Genomic DNA, 25,569 nt, shown 5'->3' on the forward strand with positions numbered 1-25,569 from the left:
GACGTAACACAGCATGGGTCTCACGCAGGCAGAACGCATTGAGATCGTGTTGATCTCAGGCGAACGAAGGACGAGGGTGATTGCAGACGATTTTAACCACCGTCACCCAGATAGGTACCGTCAGTAAAGTCCTTGCAAAATTTCGTGAAACCGGGACTGTGGCTGATAAACCAAAATCACGATGGCGCCCCTCCTCATTACGGAAATTGTGTTCGTCAGTACCTGGAGGTGCAGTTTCCCAACATTTGGATTGGACGACGAAGTGCTGTGGAGTGGCCACCACGTTCCCCAGACCTCACTCCGCTGGATTTCTACCTGTGGGGACATGTCAAGACCATCGTTTACTCCGAGAAAATTCGAGATATAGTTCACCTTAAGCAACGCATCATTGACGGATGTGCCAGCATTACTGCAGACACTTTACGCAGGGTTTTGCACGAATGGGTATCAAGACTGGCTTTAACTGTGGAACGTGTTAATTACGAACACAATTTCCGTAATGAGGAGGGGCGCCATCGTGATTTTACTTTATCAGCCACAGTCCCCGTTTCACGAAATTTGTCACGTCTATGTGTTAAACTAGTTTCTTTGCTTTCCATATATACACTGACATTAGGACAGGACTGCATGAGACCTAAGCAGGTCCTCAAAGCTTTTCTCTGTAGTATGACTATTTTGTCTAAAAGACTTACTTTTGCACCCCCATAACTAAAGGCTGCATACTCAAAGTTTGATCGAAAACCATTCCTGTAAAATAGAAGTAAGAGTTTGGGATGGCCACCCCATTCAATTGTTGTCATACTACTGAGTATATTTATTATTTTACGGCCTTTATTGATTAAATGCATAATGTGTGTATTCCATGTGAATCGCCTGTCAAATTGTATACCTAAATATTTATGTGTTTCTATTACTGGGATATTATAAATGTGTGATATATTGTTGGGATAAGTATCCAATCGCTTATTATTAAAACAAATAATTTTTGATTTTATTTCGCTGATCGATAATCCTTCGTTGAGAAACCACGCTCTTATGGTGGAGATTAAATTCTGCATTGCTGTAATACCTTGAGTAGCATCATCTGTAATGTTATAGAAACGGAAATCATCTGCATATTGAAGGGGATGAAATGGTTGAATTGGTAATTCATGTATCTCATTCGTATAAATATTGAATAAGAGAGGGCTCAGAGGTGAGCCTTGAGGTATGCCGATTGAAGTGGAAGGAGGATCGCTTAATTTATCGGAGAACCATCTAAATATAATTCTGTTGGAATATAGATTCCACACAATTGTTGAAAGTTTTGGGTGTATATGAAGATTCTCTAATTTATGACAAAGATTATGTAAATTTATAGAATCGTAAGCTTTTTCAACATCTATAAACAAACTGAAACAGTAGGAACGTGTAATTTTACTATTTTGAATTGCTGCTGCTAGAGTGGCTATAGCATCTTGACTACCAAGATTAGTTCGAAATCCAAATTGTGTGGGATGAAAAAAAATTTCACGTTCTAATAACCAGGATAGTCTATTTTTCATTGTGCGCTCAAAATTTTTTTCCAAAACTGAAATAATTACTATAGGTCTGTATGAGGTTGCATGGTGCGGAGCTTTGTTTGCTTTTAAAATTGGAACAACTACATGATTTTTTCATTCTAACGGAACTATGCCGGTTCGATATATATTGTTGTAATGTGAAACAAGAATATCTAATCCGGCATTCGGTAAATATGTTATGGCCTGGTACGGAATACCATCAAGACCTAGCGCTGTGTTATTCACATTTTTAAAAATTATTGTAAATTCCTCTCGGTTTACAGGTGGAAAATCTTTTGTAAATGTTGAGGGGAAATTCTCTTTAATATCATAATGTAGGTGAACAGATGGTGGAGTTAATTGGGAAAGAAATTGATGTTGCCAACTGTCATGTATAGGTCTTTTTTGAGGAGAACGTGGTTTGCGTAAAGAATTGAATTTATGCCAAATATTTCGGGATGGTTCCTGCATGTCTATCGAATTGCAGTAGTTAATCTATGCTTGTCGTGTGGCTTGTAAATATATTTTCCGTGCTTGAGCTATGGACTTTTTCCATGATATGAGGTTTTCAGGATTGGGGCATGAGGCATATTGGTTTTCTCTGATTTTCCCAGTGACGTGCTGTGACGTCGACACTTGCGGTAGCAGTCAGTGGCATGCTCAAGGGGGGGGGGGTTGGTGTGGGTCACACCCCTCCCCCTTTAGGGCCCAGTATTCCTAAAAAAAGAAGAATGTCAATAACAGGAAAAGATTGCAAAATTATGAATGAGTACTAAAAAAAGGTACACGTAACCCCCACCCACATTCGAAAATAAAAAACGATTTGATTTGACTCTAAGCCAGAGATCCTGGGTTCGAATCTCGGCTTGGCCATGGGTATTCTTTGTGTGTGTTTTCGTTAATTGCGAAGATGATGCGATAAAATTAATGAAGGGACAAACACAAAGAACACCCATGCCCAGGTCGGGGTTCGAACCCGGAACTCCTGGTGTCGTAGCGCGCTGTGATAACCACTCCCCCACGGTTGGTTGATTTGGTGTTTTAAGTACACTTTGTGCACAGAAACAAAACAGGTAACAAAACACAACACTCTTTTTTTGTAGTTTTCTTCAATGATCTTCATTTGACTTTTTGAGTTCTGAAATACATCTTTCATTCCAAATTATTTCATTATTCACTGCAACACATAGGACAAGAATGCGCACTCATCACGGGTTCGAATCCTGGCCTGAATTGTTCATATGAGGTCCCTTCATCAATTTCATCATATCATCACTCATCCTCATTTTCGCGATAACCAAATGTGGCAGAAAAGCGAAGTATAAAATGAACCAAACCAACAACAATATGAACACGCGTTCTCTTGCCAAAATAAATACATCCGTATTTATGACTGTTAGAGGCCAAGAGATTAGTATATTTAAATAAAACACTACTAAAACCAAAGTGAGAGAGAGCCTGAGCACATATTTGTAATCATTATATATTCCATATTTGAAAAAGAAAAAAGAAAGAAAGCGTAATATTATTGTCTGCACATAACACGTTCCCATTTCATAAATAATAAAACTACATCCCATATTATACATACGTACATATTGTACAACGTGTAAAAGGTTGTGTAAATACAGAGAACATAAGTACTGCAGAAAATTTTACCCCGAGTTCTTTAGAGGATTTACAAAAAAAAATCTATGAGAAACCAATCCCCTATCTGTCCTATAGGAGATAGACTGGGAGACCTGAAAGCCTGGGCTTTCAACCATTGCAGGGGGGGGGGCGAGGGGGCAAGGGAGGTAGAGGTAGAAATCTTCCTTTTCCTTGGGCCGGCCGTTTCTACCTGGAAACTGGTCAGGTGGAAGAAGAGCGAGCTAGGGTATCCAGCCAGCCTTGCCCGCGGATCACACCGTTGGACGAGAAGCGCGTGGAAAAGAAAGTGTTGCATATGAACTGTGGCTTTAACAAGACAATAAATATTGTGATTTATATATAATTCGAGATGTGAGATTGATTGATCTATCTCTGCTAGACTAGCTACTCCTCAGTGCACGTCACTGGAGTTTCCTATTTGATTTTGTCTCTTCACACCAATGTATCTTTGGAATCATTGTTTCACAATGAGTATTTTTACGCGAGGTTAGTATATCTAAAGCTTTAGTAATATATTGAAGTAGCAGTGAATAAAATATAGGCTGGGAGGAAGTAAGATGTTTACTTAGAATAAAGGAATCTATTAATATTTTATATAATTCCCATTTTAAATTGTTTGTTTTCCAGCGGAGAATTGGTAATGGGACGGGGGAAAATGTTGGCTTGGTAAGAATTGGGCACGAATATAGATGGGAAAATGATCGCTACCATGGAGTTCATCCTCTATGAACCACTGAAATTGAGGGAATAATGAGTCCGATGTTATAGTTAAATCAATTGATGTTGGATTACTTCTATTTCGAGGTATGTGTGTTGGTGATCCATCATTTAGGACAATGAAAGAGTTGTCGTCCATCCAATCCACTATACTAGTGCCAAGTCTATCTGTTGCATGCATACCCCAAACATCGTGATGCCCATTAAAATCACTGACAATTAAATAAGGACTGGGTATGTTGAACGTTAAAGCTTGTAAATCAGTTTGTTTTATTTTTGAGAATTGTAATTGGAAGAGATATATACAGAGATTATCGTAATTTTATATACTGCTATGTAAATTTGGATTGTTCTTGCTTCTACTTTATAAATCCGAAATAGTTTTTTATATTTCCTGGTAGGCTACTTTTTCATGGACATACGTATATACCAATTCCCCGTTCCGTATCTTTGTATGGAGGTCCTATACAATGATAATGTGAAATTCTATATATTTCTTGCTGACGACCCTTAGTTTCTTGTAAATACAGTATTAAAGGATGTCTTTCCGTCACTCGTTTTAGTAGATGTAGTTTACGGGCAGAGAAAATATTGACATTCCATTGAAGTAATAATGTCATATTAGTCAACTTTTATATAATTGATTAATTAAGAGGTGAGATTCTGTAAAACGGCCAGCAGGTTTGTAGATAGGGTATTAATATGTTGTAAAAGAAGTTTTTGTTTCTGAATCTCTTTTATTTGCACAAGAGTAGACCATAGAAGCGGTATTGTCTCTAATAATGAGGTGTAAACCTCGTGAATATTTTCAGATGGATGATAAGAGGATGATTGTTCTAAGTTTTTATCTGTTGAATTAGCATGCTGTATCCTTGAGGAACTAGAATTAGAATGAGCATATACACTATATTTAAAGAGGGCTTGGGTTCTGACTCAGTAGAAGAAGTGTCTGTTATTGATGATGTGGATAGGTTGGAGTGAGTATGTATCCTTGGTTTCCAAGAATGTTTCCTTTTTTTTTTTTTTTTTTTTCATGTCACTCTGATATTTTTATGTACTTCTTACGACTTCCCTGATGTGTGTGGAATAGGATGATGAATCGTTGAAGCAACTGGAGTTACATTTGATCCAACAAAATGATCTTGCCATTTATTAATGCTCGGGCTGTGGTTTGCAATTGTGATGGGTTTAGATGTGAGGATGGGTTGTGCATTATGTTTTAGAATTTTTGGAACACTGGGTGAAGCATTCGTAATTAACACGTTCCACAGTTAAAACCAGTCTTGATACCCATTCGTGCAAAACCCTGGTGAAGGTGAACAATATCTCGAATTTTCTCGGAGTAAACGATGGTCTTGACATGTCCCCACAGGTAGAAATCCAGCGGAGTGAGGTCTGGGGAACGTGGTGGCCATTCCACAGCACCTCGTCGTCCAATCTAAGTGTTGGGAAACTGCACATCCAGGTACTGACGAACACAATTTCCGTAATGAGGAGGAGCGCCATCGTGATTTTGGTTTATCAGCCACAGTCCCGGTTTCACGAAATTTTGCAAGCACTTTACTGATGGTACCATAATGGATGGGGACCCTATCTGGGTGACGGTGGTTAAAATCGTCTGCAATCACCCTCGTCCTTCGTTCGCCTGAGATCAACACGATCTCAATGCGTTCTGCCTGCGTGAGACCCATGCTGTGTTACGTCACCTGCAACGATAAAGCAATTATAAAAACGTTAATAACTTCGTCCCTGTTGGTGCTAGAGAAAAATTATGCACATCGTTGAACTCGTGAGAAAATTTCCTATTGAATTGAGGTATTACACGACATGGTTTCTATTTGAACTTTTAAAGTTGCATTCAAGATGGCGGCCGTCATCTTCATACGCCCTAAAACATTTTCCCCCACCCCTATTACAAACCTGCAATGTTAGTTTTTGGAAATATCATGCCATTCAATATTTATTCAGGTGTTTCCACACTTTTGGACCACCTTGTATAAAGCTCTCACATACGCTATCCATAATAATTACACAAAAATTCTTATCATAACAGATGCTTTAAGCGTATTAATGGCGCTGAGTTCCTTATATCCTCAGATTTGTAAACATCCTTTATTTATCATCCTTATAATCCAACAAACCCAGTATGCTAATGGAAGAAATATCAACGTTCAGTTTAGTTACGTAAAGGCTCACCAAGTAAATACGGGAAATGAACGTGTGGACGTATATGCCAAAGCTGCCCGATCATCGGAATCTACCTCACTTGCGAGACTTCCATACACGGATCTTCTCCCAAGAGTTAAATATAAACTTCAAGATAAATGGAAACAGTGGTGTATGGAACAATTTCAATCCGCGGGCAATACATACAAATGGTTTGCAGAACATTCACAAAATAAACCTTGGTACTACTCATATAATGTTCCAAGATCAGTTATTATTTTTATAATACGTCTACGTACAGGTCATGTTCGCACTAATGATCATTTAGCACGATTACATATTACAACAAAACAAGCCTGCGCACGTGGAGAAGTTAATCAAGATGCCACACATCTCTTTTTACAATGTCCTAATTTCGACAGAGAACGAGATAAATTATATAATGGTTTGCGTCGCCATGGAGTTCCATTCCCTACATCTCTAACTGCCCTGCTCACGGATCCCATTCCTCCCACTATATGACTTCTTTATGGATATGCAAGAAGATGTAATTTGACGATCTAACAAACAGTATATATATATATATAATTATGTTTTCTTTTCATTCTTGTGAAAAATAAGTGCATAGTGAACTAAATATATTTTTCAAAAAACTCAGAAAGATGACTAAAATCGACTAACAGTTGATAGGGTCAGAAAAAAAAATTGGAGTTCGAGCTTTGAGTTTTAAGAGTGATAAAGGTGAATTGTAATATGCTGTTCTTTCTTTGAAATCTCGATGGAACTTCGCACATCAGTATTTTTATTTTGATAAGAAGTAAAATATACTTTCTTTTCTTAGTGAAAACTTGATTTTGATTTGGTTTGAACAGCGAACAGAGAGATAATTACCCAATACCTTGATGGGCATCACGTGAATGCTACGAGTCTTCATGTGATCATTTTTATTGTGTATTAGTTAAATGATCATGTTCTTTTGACTGAAAGAACGTGTCAATGGACATTCATGGCAAAAGTTGGTCTATGTCCTCCGGAGCCAGTGATGGGATCATAGTGGGCAGGACTCTCTTGTACCGCCGGGCCTTGGGGGGGGGGGGGTGTAGCAGCAGTTCCCATTCAGACGTTATTGAAATAATGGCACACCTGGTGCGAAATTGTCACTCTTCGCCTTTAATACTACCCGTGGCTCTAACCTCTGTAGAACGCACACTTTATAGTGTGTTCCTGTGGTTCCACAACAGAAACTTCAGTCAAGAAAACAGTGTGCAGAATAGTTCTTCTCATCAAAGATAAACAAACATATGCGTTTTGAACAATGTGCATATGCAAACGGAACTGCTAAACGTTGAACATATTGTGAAGCACTTTCCTCATTCCAAAGCACGCAAGCGAAATTTTTATTTTTAGGAAGTGTTTTTAGGCTGCATTTACTACTGTTACCAGAGAGTATTATTTGTTTTTTGAATATTGATTGTTTGATATGTGTTAAATGTGAATTCATTAGTTGTTTTGACGGAAAATACAAACTTCTTTCTTTTCAATCATCTTCACAAAATGTATATTTTGCAATAAGTGATTTTGTGACATACATGGCAAGACCTTAGTGGGGAGGGGGGGTGTTGGGTCTAAAAGTTGGGGGAAGGGGCACCGTAAAAGCATTCGCCCCGAGAGAGCGTCTATAATCCGCCACTGGCCATATGGGTATAGGTTAACAGGGTGCTCACAAGAATAGAGAAATACGTAAAGACTTTCCAAGAAAGGGGTTGGGAGTAGGCCCTAAAGTAGAGTATGTTTGGTCGAGCCTTGGGGTTAACTGGGCCCATCTACTCCTATGGTTTAAAACATGGTAACAATGAGACAGCTGGTGGAGCAGATTAGTGTTCCTTGATAGTGCAGCTATAAAAGCACAGATTGTGATTTTGTTGTTCTTTGTTACTTATTGTTACTTATATATTGTTATCATTATTATTATTATATGTGGTTATTTTATGTTTTGTGTCTTAAAGTGATGTGCAAATGTAGTTTGTGATTAGAACTTTTCATCAGTGCACCGAACTATGTATGGTTTGAAAAATAATAGTGATTATTTCCTTCCTCTGTCAATGCAAAATTATAACAAGGAACTCAACAATTTCAAATTAGTGAAATAATACAGATGAACTATTGTCCAAATCCCGGCCGACAGTCGACCCGGGTTATAGCAAGAAAAATGTTGTATATACACTATTTTGTAAGAACATGATAGTAAGTCAAGGGCACAATGGTCCCGATACTTACAAAAAACCTGTTAATAAAGCATTGGCATTGGCATTGAGACAGCTGGGGGGGATATGCTCCTGTGGTTTAACATGGTTACAATGAGATAGGGCTGGTGTAATGCTTTCCGAAAATTTTACTAGCTGCGGTATACCATCCATCCGGATCCCCTTGGTTATTTTATCTATGATTCCGGATCCCCCCTCCCTCACTTCGAGCACTGGTCAGTCGATTGGGATTTTTCTGGTCCATCCTACGTGTTTTTGAGAAATTAGACAAATATATACATGTGTCTGTGTGTAATACATATACTGTTCAAAAAGTTAGAACGCTATCGAAAGAAAATATTTGGGGAGGTTGTGGTCCTCATTTGTACATTCTTCTCCAGATAAATGGCTGAAAATCTATTGACCGTAGGGAGCCAGGTATGACGAAAGACAGAAGAGGAAAATGAAAACGTGTTAATCTGTGATTTCTTGCAAGATTTATTGAAGCTGTGGAAGTTCAGACAGAACAATATTTTTGAAACAATTAATTTTTATGTTGTTTGCATAGTTAGGGGTAAGTATTTCAAAATTAGAATTTAGCATAGTATAATAATAAACCAACATAATGACGGAATTTAATTATGTTCAATTGCGGACGAACTTGTTAGCCTAGTTTAAAATGTATATTTCTACAGTCGGCACATGATGAGAGCAGAACGTTGTAAGTACGTTGAATGTAGATTAAATCGTTGCTTCCCTTTACATAAAATTATCAACTTATTGATTGGGGAAACGAATACCTGTTATTTTAAAACAACCTTCCATATTTGTTTTTTTATAGAATTTGTGTAATAAATTTTTGTTTTTCTTGCTTATGAAGTCCACTATGTTCAAGAGATTAATCGTGACTGGATTTACTTGCATAATTGGTGATAAGATTTTCAGAATTAGAATTTAGAGTACTGTAATAGTAAACCAACTTAATGTTTAAATTCTAGGAGCAAATTTACAATATAGAGAAAGTCTCCAATTTTGTTAATTTTCGGTATACTAACTAATTTTGACCTCCTAATCATGAATCTGTTGAAAAAAACCGGGGGTCACGTCTGAAAATTTAAAAAAAAGCCGATTGAATTTTTTTATATATATATAGGTGTATATGCGTAGTTTTACGAACAAAAATGTAATCTCCTGTCATTGTGTCCAACTACGCCGTTGTTTTACAAGAAAATGATTTATGATGTTCAATTCTAGTACGATCCCTATTTTTTTCGATGAATTTAGGGGTGAAATGAGTGCTAATGGAACCTAACCTAACAGGCCTAACTTAACCTCGTGTGAATGGTTTGTGGGGCTACCCGTGGATGGTTTTTGGGGCTAACGTCAATGGTTTGTGGGGCTACCCGTGGATGGTTTTTGGGGCTAACGTCAATGGTTCGTGGGGCTACCCGTGGATGGTTTTTGGGGCTACCCGTGGATGGCTTTTGGCGCTAACGAACAATTTTTTTTCAAATTTTCAGACGTGACCCCCGGTTTTTTACAACAGATTCATGATTAGGAGGCCAAAATTAGTTAGTATACCGAAAATTAACGAAATTGGAGACTTTCTCTATATTGTAAATTCTAGCCAAATTCTATAATGTTCAATTGCTGACGGTCTTGTCAGTCCAGTCCAAAATGTATCTTTACAATTGACATATGATCAGAGTATAACGGGCACAAGTTTCGATTGATTAATTCCGAATGTATCATGTTGCATAAGCCTTTTTGGTACTAGTTTACTATCCTTCAGACAGATTTCTTCATTTCTACAGAAGAAACTACGGTATAATTTAACAATACAGGGAATTTCTCCAATTTGTTTGAATTTTCGGTTACTTACTAATTTGGGTCTCCTAATCACGAATCTGCACTTAAAATTTGGCGCTCACGTATAAATTTGACGCTTATTTGGGGCAGGTGAATCCGGCCACTTTCTAACATGCCCTTAACAGGGAGTCTATAGATATAGGCGGGGCCGCGATAGCGGTTGGGGGCGGTAGGTCGATTACCCCAGGGGCGGAGCCCGGAACCGGCGGGAAATTCGGAAATCGAGGGTGTGGAAATAAGAACTTAATTTCGATTATTTTGCTATTTCCACGTGTGAGCGCCAAATTTTGACTGCAGATTCGTGATTAGGGGGCCAAAATTAGTGAGTATGCCGAATTTCAAACAAAATGGAGAAATTCCCTGTATTGTAAAATCGCTCCGAAACTACTTACCGTAATAAGTTCCTGTAGTATTGTCTAACATCTGGAAGGTGTTTTGTGTGATGTGGGAATGTTTCATAGCGGAAATTCAACCATTGACGCATAGCCCCACGAACCATTCATACATAGCCCCACGAACCATTTCCGGTTAGGTTAGGTAGGGTCACAATAGGTTACAATAGTTAAAAATTGGTTTAAAAAAAAATATGCTTAGCCCCACACACCATTCTCGCATAGCCCCATGAACCATTGACACATAGCCCCACAAACCATTTGCGGAAACGTATGTTCTTCAGTTCCAAATACACTTTTTTTTTTAAAAAAAATGATCAAAAAAACGTGAATACACGTTAAAAAAAGATCCGCGAAGGAGATAGGTAAGTACAAATGTCAAAAATTGACGAAACTCAGAAGTTATAGGTGTCCGAAGGATAGTAAACATTTACCGTTCACAGAATCTGTTTGTTTACCGTGCAATGTAATTTCTTCTTGCCGCCAAAATGTTTGAAGATTTTGTTCAATAAAGGCTTTTGTATTTAGGTTAGGTGGTTCAGATTTATTTCTTCATTAAAATAATATCATAAATGCTTTCGTTCTTAGGTTAGGTGGGTCTGGTTTAGTTCTCTTAGCATTTTAATAATAATCCTAGTTATTTCTTTGGTTAGGTTAGGCCGGTCAGGTTTAGTTCTCTTAGCATTAAAATAATATCCCTAAATGCTTTCCACTACTGATCGCGCTACTGCTGATCTCAAACACGAAATCTCTTCGAGCCTCCTGTGAACATTCAGATAGGGAACAGCAGCAGTAGTCTCTGGAATGTGTCATGCGCAAAGTACCTCTAGCATCTTATTTTTGCCCATAAATTGGACTTCTTTGAAATCAAAAACATGCTGATTAGTTTCATCAGGTTCCAATTTACTTCTACATTCATTCCCACTAGTCTACAATACTTACCGTCGCTTCTATCAACGGAGAATGCCTTGTCCATGGAAAGCACGCATGCTTGTGTAAGGTTGTTTTTAGTTTGTTTTTTCCCCCAACATAAATACTTTCTTTGAAATCTAAACAGTGCTCATTACTTTAAGGGGAGTTCATATTTCATTTGACAATGATTGCCAGAATTCTACAATAATTAGTTTTTCTGCTAGGACAATTTGAAAAAAATCACAAAACAATCAGAACTGTTACCATTTTAGCATTAAATAACACCCCTAAATTCTTTAAATACGTAATATATCTGATTTCGAGCACAAAACTCCCTTTGAGCCTCGCATGGAAATTCATGGAAACTCGCGTCCCTGTTAACCTGAAAGCAAGAATGTCTGTTTGCGTAAGCTATACTTCAAATCATAATTTCTCTGTTAAATAATATTTAGTGAATCTTTTAAGTATTTTCTCCAAGCTTCGAACGTACTCCCACTTTTTTTCAGTATTCTAAAGCACTTCCTAGGGCTCCTTGCAAAATATCATTATAAAACCATAGGACATTATAAATATGTTTAACGTATAATATATTGTTGTTTGCCTTATGTAAAATTATCAACTTATTGATTGGAGAAACAAGTACCTAACCAATTAGAAGTACGTACTTGACCTACTGCCAGCAGAGCGGCCATATTTACTCTGTTACAAAAGATGAAGCAAAACCTCAGCCACCTAACCACAAGAGTACCACCTATCATCACGCGAGTGCTGAAGGCAGTGTGACCAACGTAACGAAAGTGATGGCGAAAGTGTGGAATTTTTTACTTCCCCTCGTAAAACTTGAAGAAAGAAAAAAATCATTAAATATTCAGAATTATTCTCTGAGTATGTGGGCGTTCACAAGCTCATGCATGTATATAATTGCAACAAGTATTGAATATTTCCTATTTTATATTTTTGTTTACCTCTTTTAGATAAAGTGTAATAGAGATAAATGATGATAAGTTTAACTTCATACAAACATCATGTAAATCTCTATTTCTACATCAGGATGGAATCAAAAATGTAAAAGGAACAACATTTGACTACATGCTAGTGTGTATTTTCATGATTGACTTATTACTGAAATGGAGTCCTGGAGCAGTCCATGGAAGGAATTGATAGAGAAAGATAAATTTGACTTATGTTTCCAGAAGCTTTCAAGCATAACTACCAGCCCTGGCCTCCATAAATACATTATTACTCACTCAAAAAACTGTAATAAAGCCTACTCTCTACCAAACTGTATATAAATATTGGAACATGTAAAAATATGGAATGGAGGCACATGGTGGTTCCCACTTTAACATGTATGCCCAGTCCCAATTAGCCTTTCTGTGCATAAAGTGTACTTAAAAACCAAGCCAAGCCAACAAATCAAAATATGGTAATTTATTTGTTACTGGTAAGAACAAATAAGATTATTTTTTTAAAAAAATATATACCTAATATTTGTCTTCTAAAAGAGTAGGTAATTGCATTTATTGCTCAAGTCATGATTTTGACTGAAGGTCTGGATTCAAACTGTGGCAAGGCATTACTTGTTCTTTCATTGACTTCATTGAATCATCTCGCATTCTCAACATTATAGTAGAAGATTGCATGGAATAACAAAATGTTAAACTTAAAATAATTGGATCTCCTATTAATTTACACATTACATGCATATTGAATGTAATTGTTAACATTTATTTCAGTTTTCATCATGTCATACCTATCAAGAAAAGATGTTGATGATTTAAAACCATCAATTGACAAAGCAGTGCAGAAGTTCCTTGGGTTCAGTGAACCATCGCTAGTTACAGCAGCAATAAATTGCCTATGCTCTGGATATGATCGAAGGAAAACTACAGGTAAGACAGTTGATGTATTTTATTAAACAATTCTCAAATAAAATAACTAATGATTCATATGTGCATCTTAATTATGGACATTGTTTATTTTTACTTATGGAACACAAGTAAGTTTAAAGAATCAGATGCAGCATGCCACGGAACTGTTCTATAATCTTGATCTATAGCATGTCTGGTAGAATTACTCCTAATAATAAATTGAAATATTTCTGAAACTAATAATTGATGGGATTTTTATTTTCATTTGAGGAAACTCTTCAAGTTTCAGTGCCTTTTTGGTGGCTCGACATATAACAAGACATTTCTTTCTCTCGCCAAGTGTTGTTGCAACATTTGTGAAGTAATGGATTCACAATCATTGAGTATTCTCTGTCAAAGGTCATCTAGATCATGCACTTGAGTTTGGTCAACTAGGTTTTTATGTGCCCCCATAGAAAGAAATCCACCTCCCTGGAAACTGTTCATTAAGGTACACTCTGACAGGATTGGCATAATGTGGTGAGACTCCATCCAAGTGGTTGTATAATTTTTCAACATGTTTAGGTACATTCTACACATAATAGTATGGTCGAATCACAGAATCCAAAGGTACACAACATATTTAGTTCCAGGCTGTTGTGCTCATGTTCAATTACCACTCTTGGTTTTGCACCTCCCCAAATTCTGCAGTTATGACAGTTTATTTTACCACTAGTATGAAAGATAGCTTCGTCTGAGAATGTAACATGATTGAGAAATGTGTCGGCATCATCAATCTGAGATAGCACATCTTTAGCAAAGTCATTCCATTGGGGGTTGTCATTTGCCTGCATCTTCTGAACTAATTGGATCTTGTATGCACTAGGCTGCAATCTTTTGTGCAGAATGTCATGTGCAGTAGATCATGGTATGCGCAGTTCATTACTGGCCCCTTGAATGGAGTTTCGAGGACTACAGTGGAAAGCTTCTTAAACTACTTGCTTCAACATGGCTTGGACCAAAAAGTGGGCCGCGGTGGCTCAGTCGGTAACGCATCTGACTACCATTGTAAAGGTCCCGGGTTCGATCCCCGGCCGGTTCAAATCCGGGAACTTTTCTAACGATGGAAGCGACCCCGGCGCCCACCCAGCGTCGAATAACATGGGTACCTGGGGGAAACCCTGGGGGGGTAAAGGCAGTCAGGGGCATGATGCTGATCACATCACCCCCACTCACGACCGGATGAAGAAAGTGTGGGGCGTTACCCTCACACCCCCTATACGCCTTCATGGCGTAGTGCTATGTACAGGGGAGTACTTTACCTTTTTTCAACATGGCTTTCAGTCACTGCTATCTTTCCACTTCCTTTCTTCCTCAACACAGAACCTATTTCCAACAGATGACAATAATGTTACTTTCAACATCAGCCAACCTCCGTGGCAGAGGGGTAATCAGAGCATGCTATGACTCTAGATGTCCCAGGTTTGAATCCCAGCCTGGGCATGGGTGTTCTTTGTGACTGTCCCTTTATCAATTTCATCATATCATCAGTCATCCTCATCTTTGCAAGTAGCCGAAAGTGGCAGAAAAGCAAAGTAAAATACTGTATTTCTTCTTCTTTTTCATCCTCTTCTGCCATTAAGCATCGGGTTCCATCATCCACCTTCCTATACACTTTTTGGTCCAAGGCTAGTTTTTGGACTTCCGGCATTGTCTTTCCTATCTTTTCCACATACTCTTCCCATTGAACTCTTGGTCGTCCTCTTTCCCTCTTGCCTTCTTGTCTAGGCTTGCGATCCTCCTCCATTCTTGTGACATGTCCAAACCATTGCAGTTCCTTTCTCTCTATGGTTTCCAATCTTGGTTTTTGCTGTAACTGGTCTCTAATAGTGGCATTTCTAATCCTATCTCTTCTAGTCTTTCCTACTACTCTTCCTAGGTATCTCATCTCCGCTGCTTGAAATCTACTATTCTGTTTTGGTAATAATGTCATGCTCTCTGTTCCATACAGGAATGTGGGAATGTAGATTGTCTTGTAAATCATCATCTTCTTTTTGTTCACTTATTTCCTTTTCACCAATTAATGTGTTGTTGAGTTGATAGTGCACTTGGTTTGTCTTTCGTACCTATTATTCACTTCTTCATCCATTCTTCCATCTGACGTTATGACTGTTCCTAGGTATGTGTATCTACTTACTTGTTCCAGCTGCTTCTCTTTCCACTGTATATTTAGGGGTACAATTTCTCTTTCTTTTGTCACCACCATCACTTTACTCTTATCCACGTTCATGCTCATTCCTTTGTCTTCTATTGTACTCGCCCATTCAATTACCACCTTCTGTAACTCCTCTCTATTCCTAGCCACCAGGGCAATGTCGTCAGCATATACAAATGACTGTACTTGTACTGGTCTCATCTTATGATATCCTACTTTGTATCTCCCTGTTCTTAGTTTACATTGTTTGATGATCTGGTTCATAAGGGAAATAAACAGAAGCGGGCTCAGGCTCTGTTTTACTCCTATTTCTATCCTAAATTCATCTGAGCATTTCCCTGCTAATCTGACTGTTCCTTTCACACTCTTGCATTCACTTTTTATTCTCTGGACAAGTACAAATGCAGGAGATGTTCCAATTTCCACCAGTGCATCTCATAGTTGTTCTCTTGGTACACTTCTGTTCACAAAAAGTGGCACACTCGTTTGAGTTGAAGTCCAGCTTCGTAGGCGATCGTGTCTGGCAGTACAGCCGAAGTAAGTGTACAGAAAGCAGCAGTGTTGCTTACTATCAAACATTTTAACCACATGCAGGGAAGTTTGTGTCTCTCAGACTCAAAGGAAAGGGATAATGGAAAGATTGCAGCGTAAATAGTTTTATCCATCACAGTGTTGTACTAGTCAAACTGTATTTAGGATGGAAAATGTTTGATAAAGTCCTGAAATGTTAATATAAACCAGAGCATACACTATAGAGCGACCACAAGGGAAAACCTTGGACGAAAAGTCTCTCCTCAGCTTTCCCTTCTTCCATTCAGCTCGGGCCATAAGGAAGCATGGCCCACTCTCACCCTCCCCTCCTCACAGGATCATGGTGCACAGGAGTCGCAGGTCTGCGCAGGTTTCTTTTCTTGTGGTTCCACTATACAAGGATAATTTTATAAAGTTGAAAATATTTTTTTAAGAAGGCATCGCATATTATTTCATTCAGGCATCTCTATATTTATTTTCCGCTCCTTAAAAGTATTCTATGAATTGTTTCAAGCTGTCGAGAGAGTAGAGGCATTTTGACTGAACATGCTTTGTTATGGAGTAAAGATAAACTAAGTAAGACAATAAACTTGTTTCCTTTCCTGCAACCATCATAATCGCTTTATCCCTTTGTAGATAAACTGGCCGCACTCCTTGATGATCGAAAGGCTGCTCGTCTTGCAGACAAGATATTTGACTTAGTGGATGATGTTCGTGGATCACATAAATCATCCAGGAAGAGACATCGAGATGAAGACAGAGAAGAAAAGGAGATTAAGAGAAGCAAAGTGAAAGTGGAAGAAGGGAAACCAGCACCACCTCCAGGGCAGCCAAGCCCTGGGCAACTTACAGCACTGCAGGTATAGCTTTTCTCTTGCATCATTACTTCTTTGTACAGTGGAACCGCAATCGTAATGTTTTGGGGGGACCAAGGTGAAGAAACTTTGAATGCAGTAAAATGTAAAATCGAAGAATGTTGAATACGTATGTTTTTTTTCACTGTAATTATTTTTTTCTTTCACTAATTATTTTTTTCTTTTAGAAAAAAAAACAGTGCATGTGTTTGGTTAGTTCATTTCCTAAGAGGTAGAAAATGCTGGATGTTGTTCGTCTTCTGTTTAGAAACAATTCATATTTCTTTTACTAGTCATTCCAATGTTTTTTTTGACAAACTGAATTGTTGCATACCTTCAGATTTTAAGGGGGAGGTGGGTGGAACAGCAATGGAATCTTCTACCAAAAATTGAATGGTAAATCTGTACAACAAAATTGAATGTGTGCTAATTGAACTAGAAGAAGATTAAATTACATTTTTTATCTTGCCTTTTTCCCATTGATTTTTGTACTTCATTGTAGTTGTGTAATTTTTCTCTTGCACAATGCCTGGCATTGGAACCACTCACCCAAAGAAATTCTGTTGTATGCATGATCAAACAGTGATTGTATATTTCAGTGATTCCCAAACTTTTTAGAGCACTATTGTCACCATTATGTCTAAGGCATGTATGTACATTTTTGGCTATTTTTACCCAACTGTATTTTTGAAGGTTGTTAGTTGTATCATATGGAAATTACAAATATTTTTTCAGTCTAAGCAGCCTAAATTTTTATCTCAACTTAATTTTTCCCATTAAAAGTCAATACAAATGGCAGCTTTATATATTGTACATGTGATGTACAATATATAAAGCTGCCATTTGTGATGTTCAGTATTTCCATGTTGCAAATTTATTTTCTTATTAATTCAAAGCACCACTGCCTTCATTAACAAATGTTGCAGTATGTGGGATGGACATGGTGCAACCTTAGTTAATGAAGGCAATGGTCCTTTGAAATTAATCTGAAAACCCAACACAGAAACACAGAACATCACCTGTAATCTATTAAAACTGCATTTACTGCAGCTTTAAATATAGTTTTCTTAAAAGGTAAAATAAAACATTCCTTGCATATATGGAAGCTTAGATTGTAATAAAAGGGATAGTACTGTTATGATTTACACATGGGGCTGTATCTGGTTGAATTTAGGATGGCTGCAGTCTTAGAAGAGCACAGTTTGCTATTTGCTATTATATAGAATAAATATAAACTCTTTATCTTTCACAACTTGTTTGAAGTGTGAACAAAAATGTATTCACCGCGTGACATGCTGATAAGTCAGGCAGTGGGTATTTTCTTTCATTCCACACAAAGTATTTCGTATTAACTTTACAGTGATTTGTTTCACAGTCACACAAAATGCTAGATCATAGGGTGTGTTTGAATCCATGACCTAGATAAGAGGAGAGGTGGAAGACATGACAAATGCACAATTTGACTTGCTGTGACACTTGACTACCATGCTATTACTTTCAAATTACAGAGAGAGTTGAGGAGACAATCGAAAACTCCATGGTATTTGGACATTCATTACGCTGTATTTAGAAGAGCTGCAAAAGAAGAAATCGCATACTATATTTTCAGTGTAAATAGTATATACACATAAATCTTTTATGATGTTTGGTTGGCATCTGCCATCTGCTTATACTATGTCACTTCACCCACAGTGCATGGGTAAAGTTCAAACTGAAACCTGATGAGAGAAAGGAGCAACTGTCTCTTTTTTGAAGCTGTTCAATTCAGTTCCTTTGAATGGTACAAGAAAGTGGCAGGAGAGCCAATGGCGTAATTGCAGATTTGGACATGGTCATAGCTTCAAACTAGTTTCCCCGTTGCTCTCTTAAGAAGTGGGGAAGATCTTCATGTCATTGTCCTACTGTTGTAAATTAATTTGTAAATATATTTATTTTCCTTCCAGATAAAGGAAATGATGGCAAATGCTCAGAAAATGATTGAAGAACGTAAAAGAGCTCTTAATGTACTGCGTTCAAATGATACAATGTCTCCTTCAAGTTTGCAGAGAGCCACTCTAATCAATTCTCAGGCTTCAGGTGTGGCTCACATGGGGTTTATCACCCAGCAAGGGGCTGAGAAAGCAAGAAAAATTGCAGAACTACAGGTAAGTTTTTTGATTTGTTTCTTGTATCTGTTATATTGAGCCATATCTCCATGATTTATACATTTTTAGAGCACTGTGAAAGTAAATTAATAAGTTACACTTTCTTGATGTAGTTTCCAGAGGTTATGGGACTGGATTGAAGCCCAGCCAAGACCTGAATAATACATTGAATCATTTACAGTCTTTGTTGCAATTAACGTAAAGAGATAGAAAAATAGCTTGAAATAAAAATAATAAGAAAGTACAAATTTGTGTCTGTCCACATTATATATTTCTGTTCCCATAGGCACAGATCCAGTCCAAGCTATCAGCAACAGGGATAATGTCTCAGGCAGGAGAAGGTGGTGCAGCTCGTCCTTCGCAGGCTAAACCAACTCCTTTGATTCTCGACAAAGAAGGTAGGACAGTGGACATAACAGGCAAGGAGGTGCAGCTTACTCACCGGATGCCTACGCTAAAGGTAACTCTTCCAGGGCAAGATGTGAAACTAAAATTGTTCACATATTTTCTCAATAACCTTGCCAGTAGTTTATTGTAGCCCAAAAATCATTTACTCTACTCAGAATTAAGAAAACAACTTAATTAATTTAAGATGCCATAATTCTTAATGAATGCATTTGCAAATAGTGATCTGTTTTATACTGTTGAGTTGAAACATGTTTTGGTCTAACCTGGAAATCCTGAAAGAGTCAAGAGATATAAAATAATTGGGATAGGGCAGATTAAACTGTACTCTATTCGTATCATTGATTGACAGAGGCATATCGATTTATCGTTAAAATTTGCAATAATTATACTGATCCTGATTTTAACAAATATCCTATAATTTAGTGCAAAATTAACTTAAAGGTAAATTATCATAACCTGGTTTTGTTAAGTGAAAATCTGTACATGCGTTTTCTAGAGCATAATTGCAGCAGGATTTCCAAAAGTTGAAGTAAGTTGAATGGTCTGGTAATGTATTTGTAAATTCCTGGAAAAGGTGAAAGTTGGTTTTGACAAAATGAAAAGGGAAACCTAAGAAATGAACGTGGATAATTTTTCATATCTCCTTTATGCTCAGGTAAGCTAATTGGGGAATAGGCCTCCAGTTTAAAGGGACCCAAAACACTATGCAATGCACTTCCGCAGGGGATCGAACATGAGACTCCTTGATTACAAGATGATAGTGTTAGCACTATGCTATTGGGGATGCCCATGGATGGTTCGTGACCAGTCAAAGAATGTACCAATAATAATACTAATGTAAACATTCTTTCAAGTTTATCCATAATTCTATAATTATAAAAGGAAAAAAATGTATGATTATTGATGTTCTTATGATACATTATGATAATGTTCTTACATTTAGTGCCAAATAGCATCTACTTTCTTGCTGTAATTTGACTCATCAGCTGTGCAGGGTACAAACTATTAATATAAAATTAGCATATGTATTACTGGTAATATTTAATTATTGAGAGTGACATCATTTATTATGTACTATTTTTTGTTTAACCTGTTCAAAACTGTAACTAAAGATGTTTCTTCATTATAGGCAAATATTAGAGCAAAGAAGAGAGAAGAGTTCCGGCAACAGTTACAAGAACGTGTTGTTGAAGATCTGTCAGAAACCCATTACTTCGACCCCAGAATAGGAGCAAAACCAGCAATTAGAGGAAAACGAGCTCTTCGCTTTCATGAACCTGGGAAATTTCAACAGTTGGCTGTTCGAATGAGAATGAAGGTAGCTTAGTGTATACGTATATTTCTGCTCAAATGGCTCTTGTTTGTCTTGGTTCTATTATATCAAATTCAGAAAAGTAGGACTTGATTGATTAGAAGCTAAATTTTAATAAAAAATGTACTGGTTGTGACATCTGCAGCTAAATTTTTACTAATAACAATATCACAGATATTGACTGATACTGACAATCTCTTGTCAGATCAGTCCCACTATACCCATATATTTAAATATACTGTTAAAATGCAAGTATTAATCAGAGACTTATACTTCTCAATAAAATCCATTGTGACCTAAACTGGTGCTAGAAATACCATATTTATGCATGTATAATGCGTACTTTTTTCCAAAATTTTTGCCCCCCAAATCTGTGGTGCGTATTATGCACGGAATAATTCGGACAGCCAAAATGAAATCCTGCATTTTTTTCACTATGTCACTGTTTATAACATGTATATATCTCCAGATTGTCTTTCTTTAGCAATAATAATTTTAAATAATAACTTTTAAAAGCAAAATGGCCGTTTTTCATGAGTTTTCATTTAGTATTGGAAAGTTTTGCGATATCGAGAAAAGCAGCACCATTCTGGCGGCATTGAAGCACGCACCTCCCGTCACATGGGAGGCGTATTAAGCGGTATATTTAGCAGGAGAAATAACTTCCACAAAAATTGTTTTCACCTTAGAAACTGTCATGAACGGAGATAGGGCGAAATATTAATTTTTTGCACTCATTTTATTCGCACTCATTCCCTTCACAAGCACTCTACCGCTTGCAAGTGGGTCTGATCTAAAAATAAACACCAGACCATGCTTCAGTGATATCCAATAGCACTTGACCTCTGCCCTCCCCTCCCCCAAGCGCACCAATGTTACCCCGCAGCCGACTGCCGCTACCCAACATGCCAGGCTTGTTTTGCCATTGTGATTTCGTTTGCTCTTGGATACGCGAGAAGAGATCGAATATGCTTGGATGTTATTTTAAATCGACCTTGTAGCGGACAATTTCCGGTAACCGCTTTCATTCAAAATGTGTTCCTTGTTCCCTGTAACACTTCATAAAGAAGCTAAACTGTTAGAGATAATCAAAGCCACATAGGCCAACTAAAGATTGTCAACCCTCTTAATGCATTTTCATCCAGGTTTCCGCAAAAGTTCACTTCGATCTTACGTGCATCGTAACTCCCTTTTACCACTTCATACATTTTCATAACTGTGCCAATGTCCTAATATTTGCCAAAAGTGTTCCGTTGGCTGAGTGACTTCTCCCTCTTTTCTTCTCAACAAACGTTAGGGGGGGGGGGAATGCTTCCCGGACTTACCCGCCCAAATATGAATTGATAAATCAAGATGTTGGAAAGACACATTTAATATTCTGATGTTATCACATTTAAATATATACAAGCCCTGCACAAACTTATAGGTTTGTTTTTACATATGGAACCAACAAATGGGTAACAAAAACATTGTACTTACATCTTCTGCTTCCACCTCATCACACATGGGCCTTACAACACAGCACTTATCACTCCAACTATAAATGGGGGAATTTCTGTGAGTTTACACTAAAAATATAACCGGATCTTCAGGCAGATGGCTATTTACTTGCAAGTGAACTATTTCAGGGAGCTGTTTGACCAAGGATGTGCTTAATAATCCTGGATGCTCTTGGATACAAAGCATCATGGTTTCCTGAAGGCTCATTGTCCTCACCATGTGGTTTTGAAAAGTTCCGAATTTTCATGGATATTGGTTCCATGCACTTCAATTCACTGTAAATCCTGTAATTTGTCCATATTATACAATACTGGACTATTTCCCAGCACTTAGTAGCTATTTCACATGTTTTAAACACAATGGCCACTCCATTGTCCTTTCTCCACTGGCCTACTCTGGCCCTAAAACTTGGAGCGATGTGAACTGTACCAACTCTTTACACCAAGTGAAATCAAGATGGCTGCCTCACATGTTAAAAGCTATCACAGTCTCATTGTCTGGTAGCCACGCCCATGAGGCCATCTGATTGGTTCACAGCACCTTGGGTTACTTGCTTTCATCAAGTACCTTGAGAAGCCCAATAGATGGCAGTCCAGTCAGGGCTAGTTCCACTGACTCTCACCAGATGGCTCTGGTGCTGTGAGACCGATTGTCTTTTGTCCAAAAACATCGATTTTTTGATGTTTTTGTGGTTTGTTTGCACATATAATTGTGACTTGGAGTTATTTTCAGGGAAAGCAAGTTAATTTGTGCTTGCACAAATGTTATCCTGAAAATATCTGTATTAATAAAAAATTTGCATGAAAAGCAACATGTGCTCTCTGAATTCTGTTTATCCACAAAAGGATGTCTTTTTGATAACCAATGAATTTTGGTCTGGGGCTTATTAATTACTTAATATTTCGATGTTATATCATACTTTTACTAATTAGGCCTAATTTCTGTTAATCTAAACATATCTGGGAATGTCTATTCCTATTAATTTTACCTGAATTGAATTGGCCTTGTACTTTGGTTGGAGTGGAGTGCTGCCTGTATGTATTGGGGATGTATACCCAACCTTTGGTTGGTTATACATATCCCGGGCCCTCGGGAAAAGAAAAAGGATACGTGAAGCGGATCATTTTTCTTTACCCTTTACTACACTATACCCAAATACATACACAAAATATTTATATACACACTGAATTGTTATGACCTCGCTGGTCCGAAAAGAACATATACATGAAAGAAAATAAATTTGCAATTATTCTTGTCCGTCACTTGGATATATGTTTGAGATATTGTTCTGTCCGATATATCGAACGATTTCCTAGACGGTATATACATGGTTAATATAACACACACTTAAAAGTTTTCAATAAATGATTTTGGTTATTCATGTTATAATGTCTGCTTTTTGTAGCACTGAATGCAGTTTTTGTACTCGACCTGAGCTGCATAGTAGTTTTTTAGATATGTATCTACTGTCTGCCCCTCACTCACTTGAGGGTGCAGTACCTTCAAGAAATGTTCATCATACACCTTTGTATGATGTCCACGTTTGGTCACCTCACAATTGTTCTTCAATATCTCCTTAGGTGGAGCACGCTGTCGCCTGGCTTTGCGCAGCATCCGTTGCCAGCAAATGCTTTTGTTCTCGCTTGGCGGAACAATGCTTCGACCCGGCTACCCATTGGGATTGTGAACAATCTGTGGAATGCACTCCTTGTGTGAAGTCTGTCGGATTGTCATGGTGGTTCGTTTCTGGATGTCAATGTTCGATTACGAACCCCTGACACACTCCCTGCTTCCCCATATTGCTGGAACGCTGAAAAGATTGTCTTTGGTTCCTGGCATAATATGCTTGGGGGTCTGCTGCTGCCTATGACACCATGCACTTTTGTATGTTTGCTCCGGGGTTTTGTGGTGACACTGAGGGGGAGTTGGAGTGATGTACTCACTGGCCCCACTTCACACGCAGGCTTTGACCTTACCCTTGTTGGTTTTGGGTTGTTCCTCCTAAACAGCCCTATATGTTTGGGGGTGCTTGCATATCTCTATTACCGCTAACCCTGGTTTGGTCGAACCCAACCCATCGGTAGTGCAAATACCCAATAATTGCTAAACAATATTTCGCTTGATTGGTAGTGAGTGATCTAGCCTAGATTTGCACTCTAGGGAAATAAATCTCTATGATGGTTGGACTCACTTTTGTGTCCAACAAAGAAATGGCCCTGGTATACAATAATGAAATTACCCTTTATACCACAATGAAATTGCCTTGGCATATAATACTGAAATAATACTTTTGTATACAACAATGAAATAATACTTTTGTACACAACAATGAAATTGACTTTTGCATACAATGATAAAATAATCCCTTACACGATCTTGACATAAATTTTTCTACCCTATGTACAAATGGGTGAATGTCACAGACCAGACAGAACCTCATCCACAAAACCTCTGACCTTTAACATATATTAATACTAGTGTTCAAAAAATGTGTAGCTTTTTCTCCTCATCTTGTACCTGTTGTACACTCCTATCCGTGCGTCTTACCCTGGATGCGCTAGAGGGATACCAATACCTCTTATGCGACTAATACTATAGCGCAGGAGCCGTACCGTCGCGTACTTCTCTCCTAGGTCCTACTGATATCGGGTTTAGGAAGAAACGTAGAGCTGACGAGCAGACATCTACAGTTTCCATGGGGAAGTATCACAAGGGTACGAGGGTGGAGCCATTTGTGCGCAGTTACTCGTCTTACCAACAGACAAAGCAAGTCGTAGGGAAACGGCTGCACCCCGTCGGGATTGAGGTTGAGTCCTCGTTGAATTCAGAGGCCCCTTGGCTTGAATTAACTTCTTTGAGGTACTCTCGATGCTAACACCGGATGTAGTAGTCTGAGCATCTCAATGTAATGACTATACACCTTATAGCTACACCTCCACAACTTCATGTTATTCACATGTTGGTTGGGTAGGCTCTTACCGCTAACACAATGAACAAGATTAAATATGTTATCTGTCACCTGATCACTACAAACTAATGGACCGAAGAAGGTGTGGAACAATTTGTGGGTCTGTCCCTCTAGAGCTTTGCTTTGGAGATGGGATTTAAGAAAAACTAAGTCATACACTTTGATCACAGTCCTGTTTTGCTGTGATTCATTTACCTTGTTGTTGGCTTTGTTTCGCCTTTCGGCCGTCCGGGATACAGCCATGAACAATTGCTGATCCCATTCGGTTTGTTCACCTGTAGGAATATGAAAGTGTTC

General features: G+C 38.0%; 1 protein-coding gene across 1 annotated transcript in view; it reads left to right on the plus strand.

Moving 5' to 3' along the window:
- The first annotated feature begins 8,818 nt into the window (after positions 1 to 8,818).
- The window catches only part of Prp3 (pre-mRNA processing factor 3), a 61,818-nt gene continuing 45,067 nt past the window's right edge, over positions 8,819 to 25,569 (plus strand). The window contains exons 1-6 of the mRNA XM_083125372.1: positions 8,819 to 8,891; positions 13,227 to 13,382; positions 16,723 to 16,946; positions 18,884 to 19,084; positions 19,371 to 19,544; positions 20,622 to 20,810. Of these exons, the coding sequence (XP_082981498.1) occupies positions 13,235 to 13,382; positions 16,723 to 16,946; positions 18,884 to 19,084; positions 19,371 to 19,544; positions 20,622 to 20,810 (936 nt within the window). The 5' untranslated portion in view covers positions 8,819 to 8,891; positions 13,227 to 13,234. The remainder of the gene's footprint in view (positions 8,892 to 13,226; positions 13,383 to 16,722; positions 16,947 to 18,883; positions 19,085 to 19,370; positions 19,545 to 20,621; positions 20,811 to 25,569) is intronic.

Source organism: Lepisma saccharinum, chromosome 1 (assembly GCF_977018435.1).
Source record: "Lepisma saccharinum chromosome 1, izLepSacc3.1, whole genome shotgun sequence".
Taxonomy (NCBI): domain Eukaryota; kingdom Metazoa; phylum Arthropoda; class Insecta; order Zygentoma; family Lepismatidae; genus Lepisma; species Lepisma saccharinum.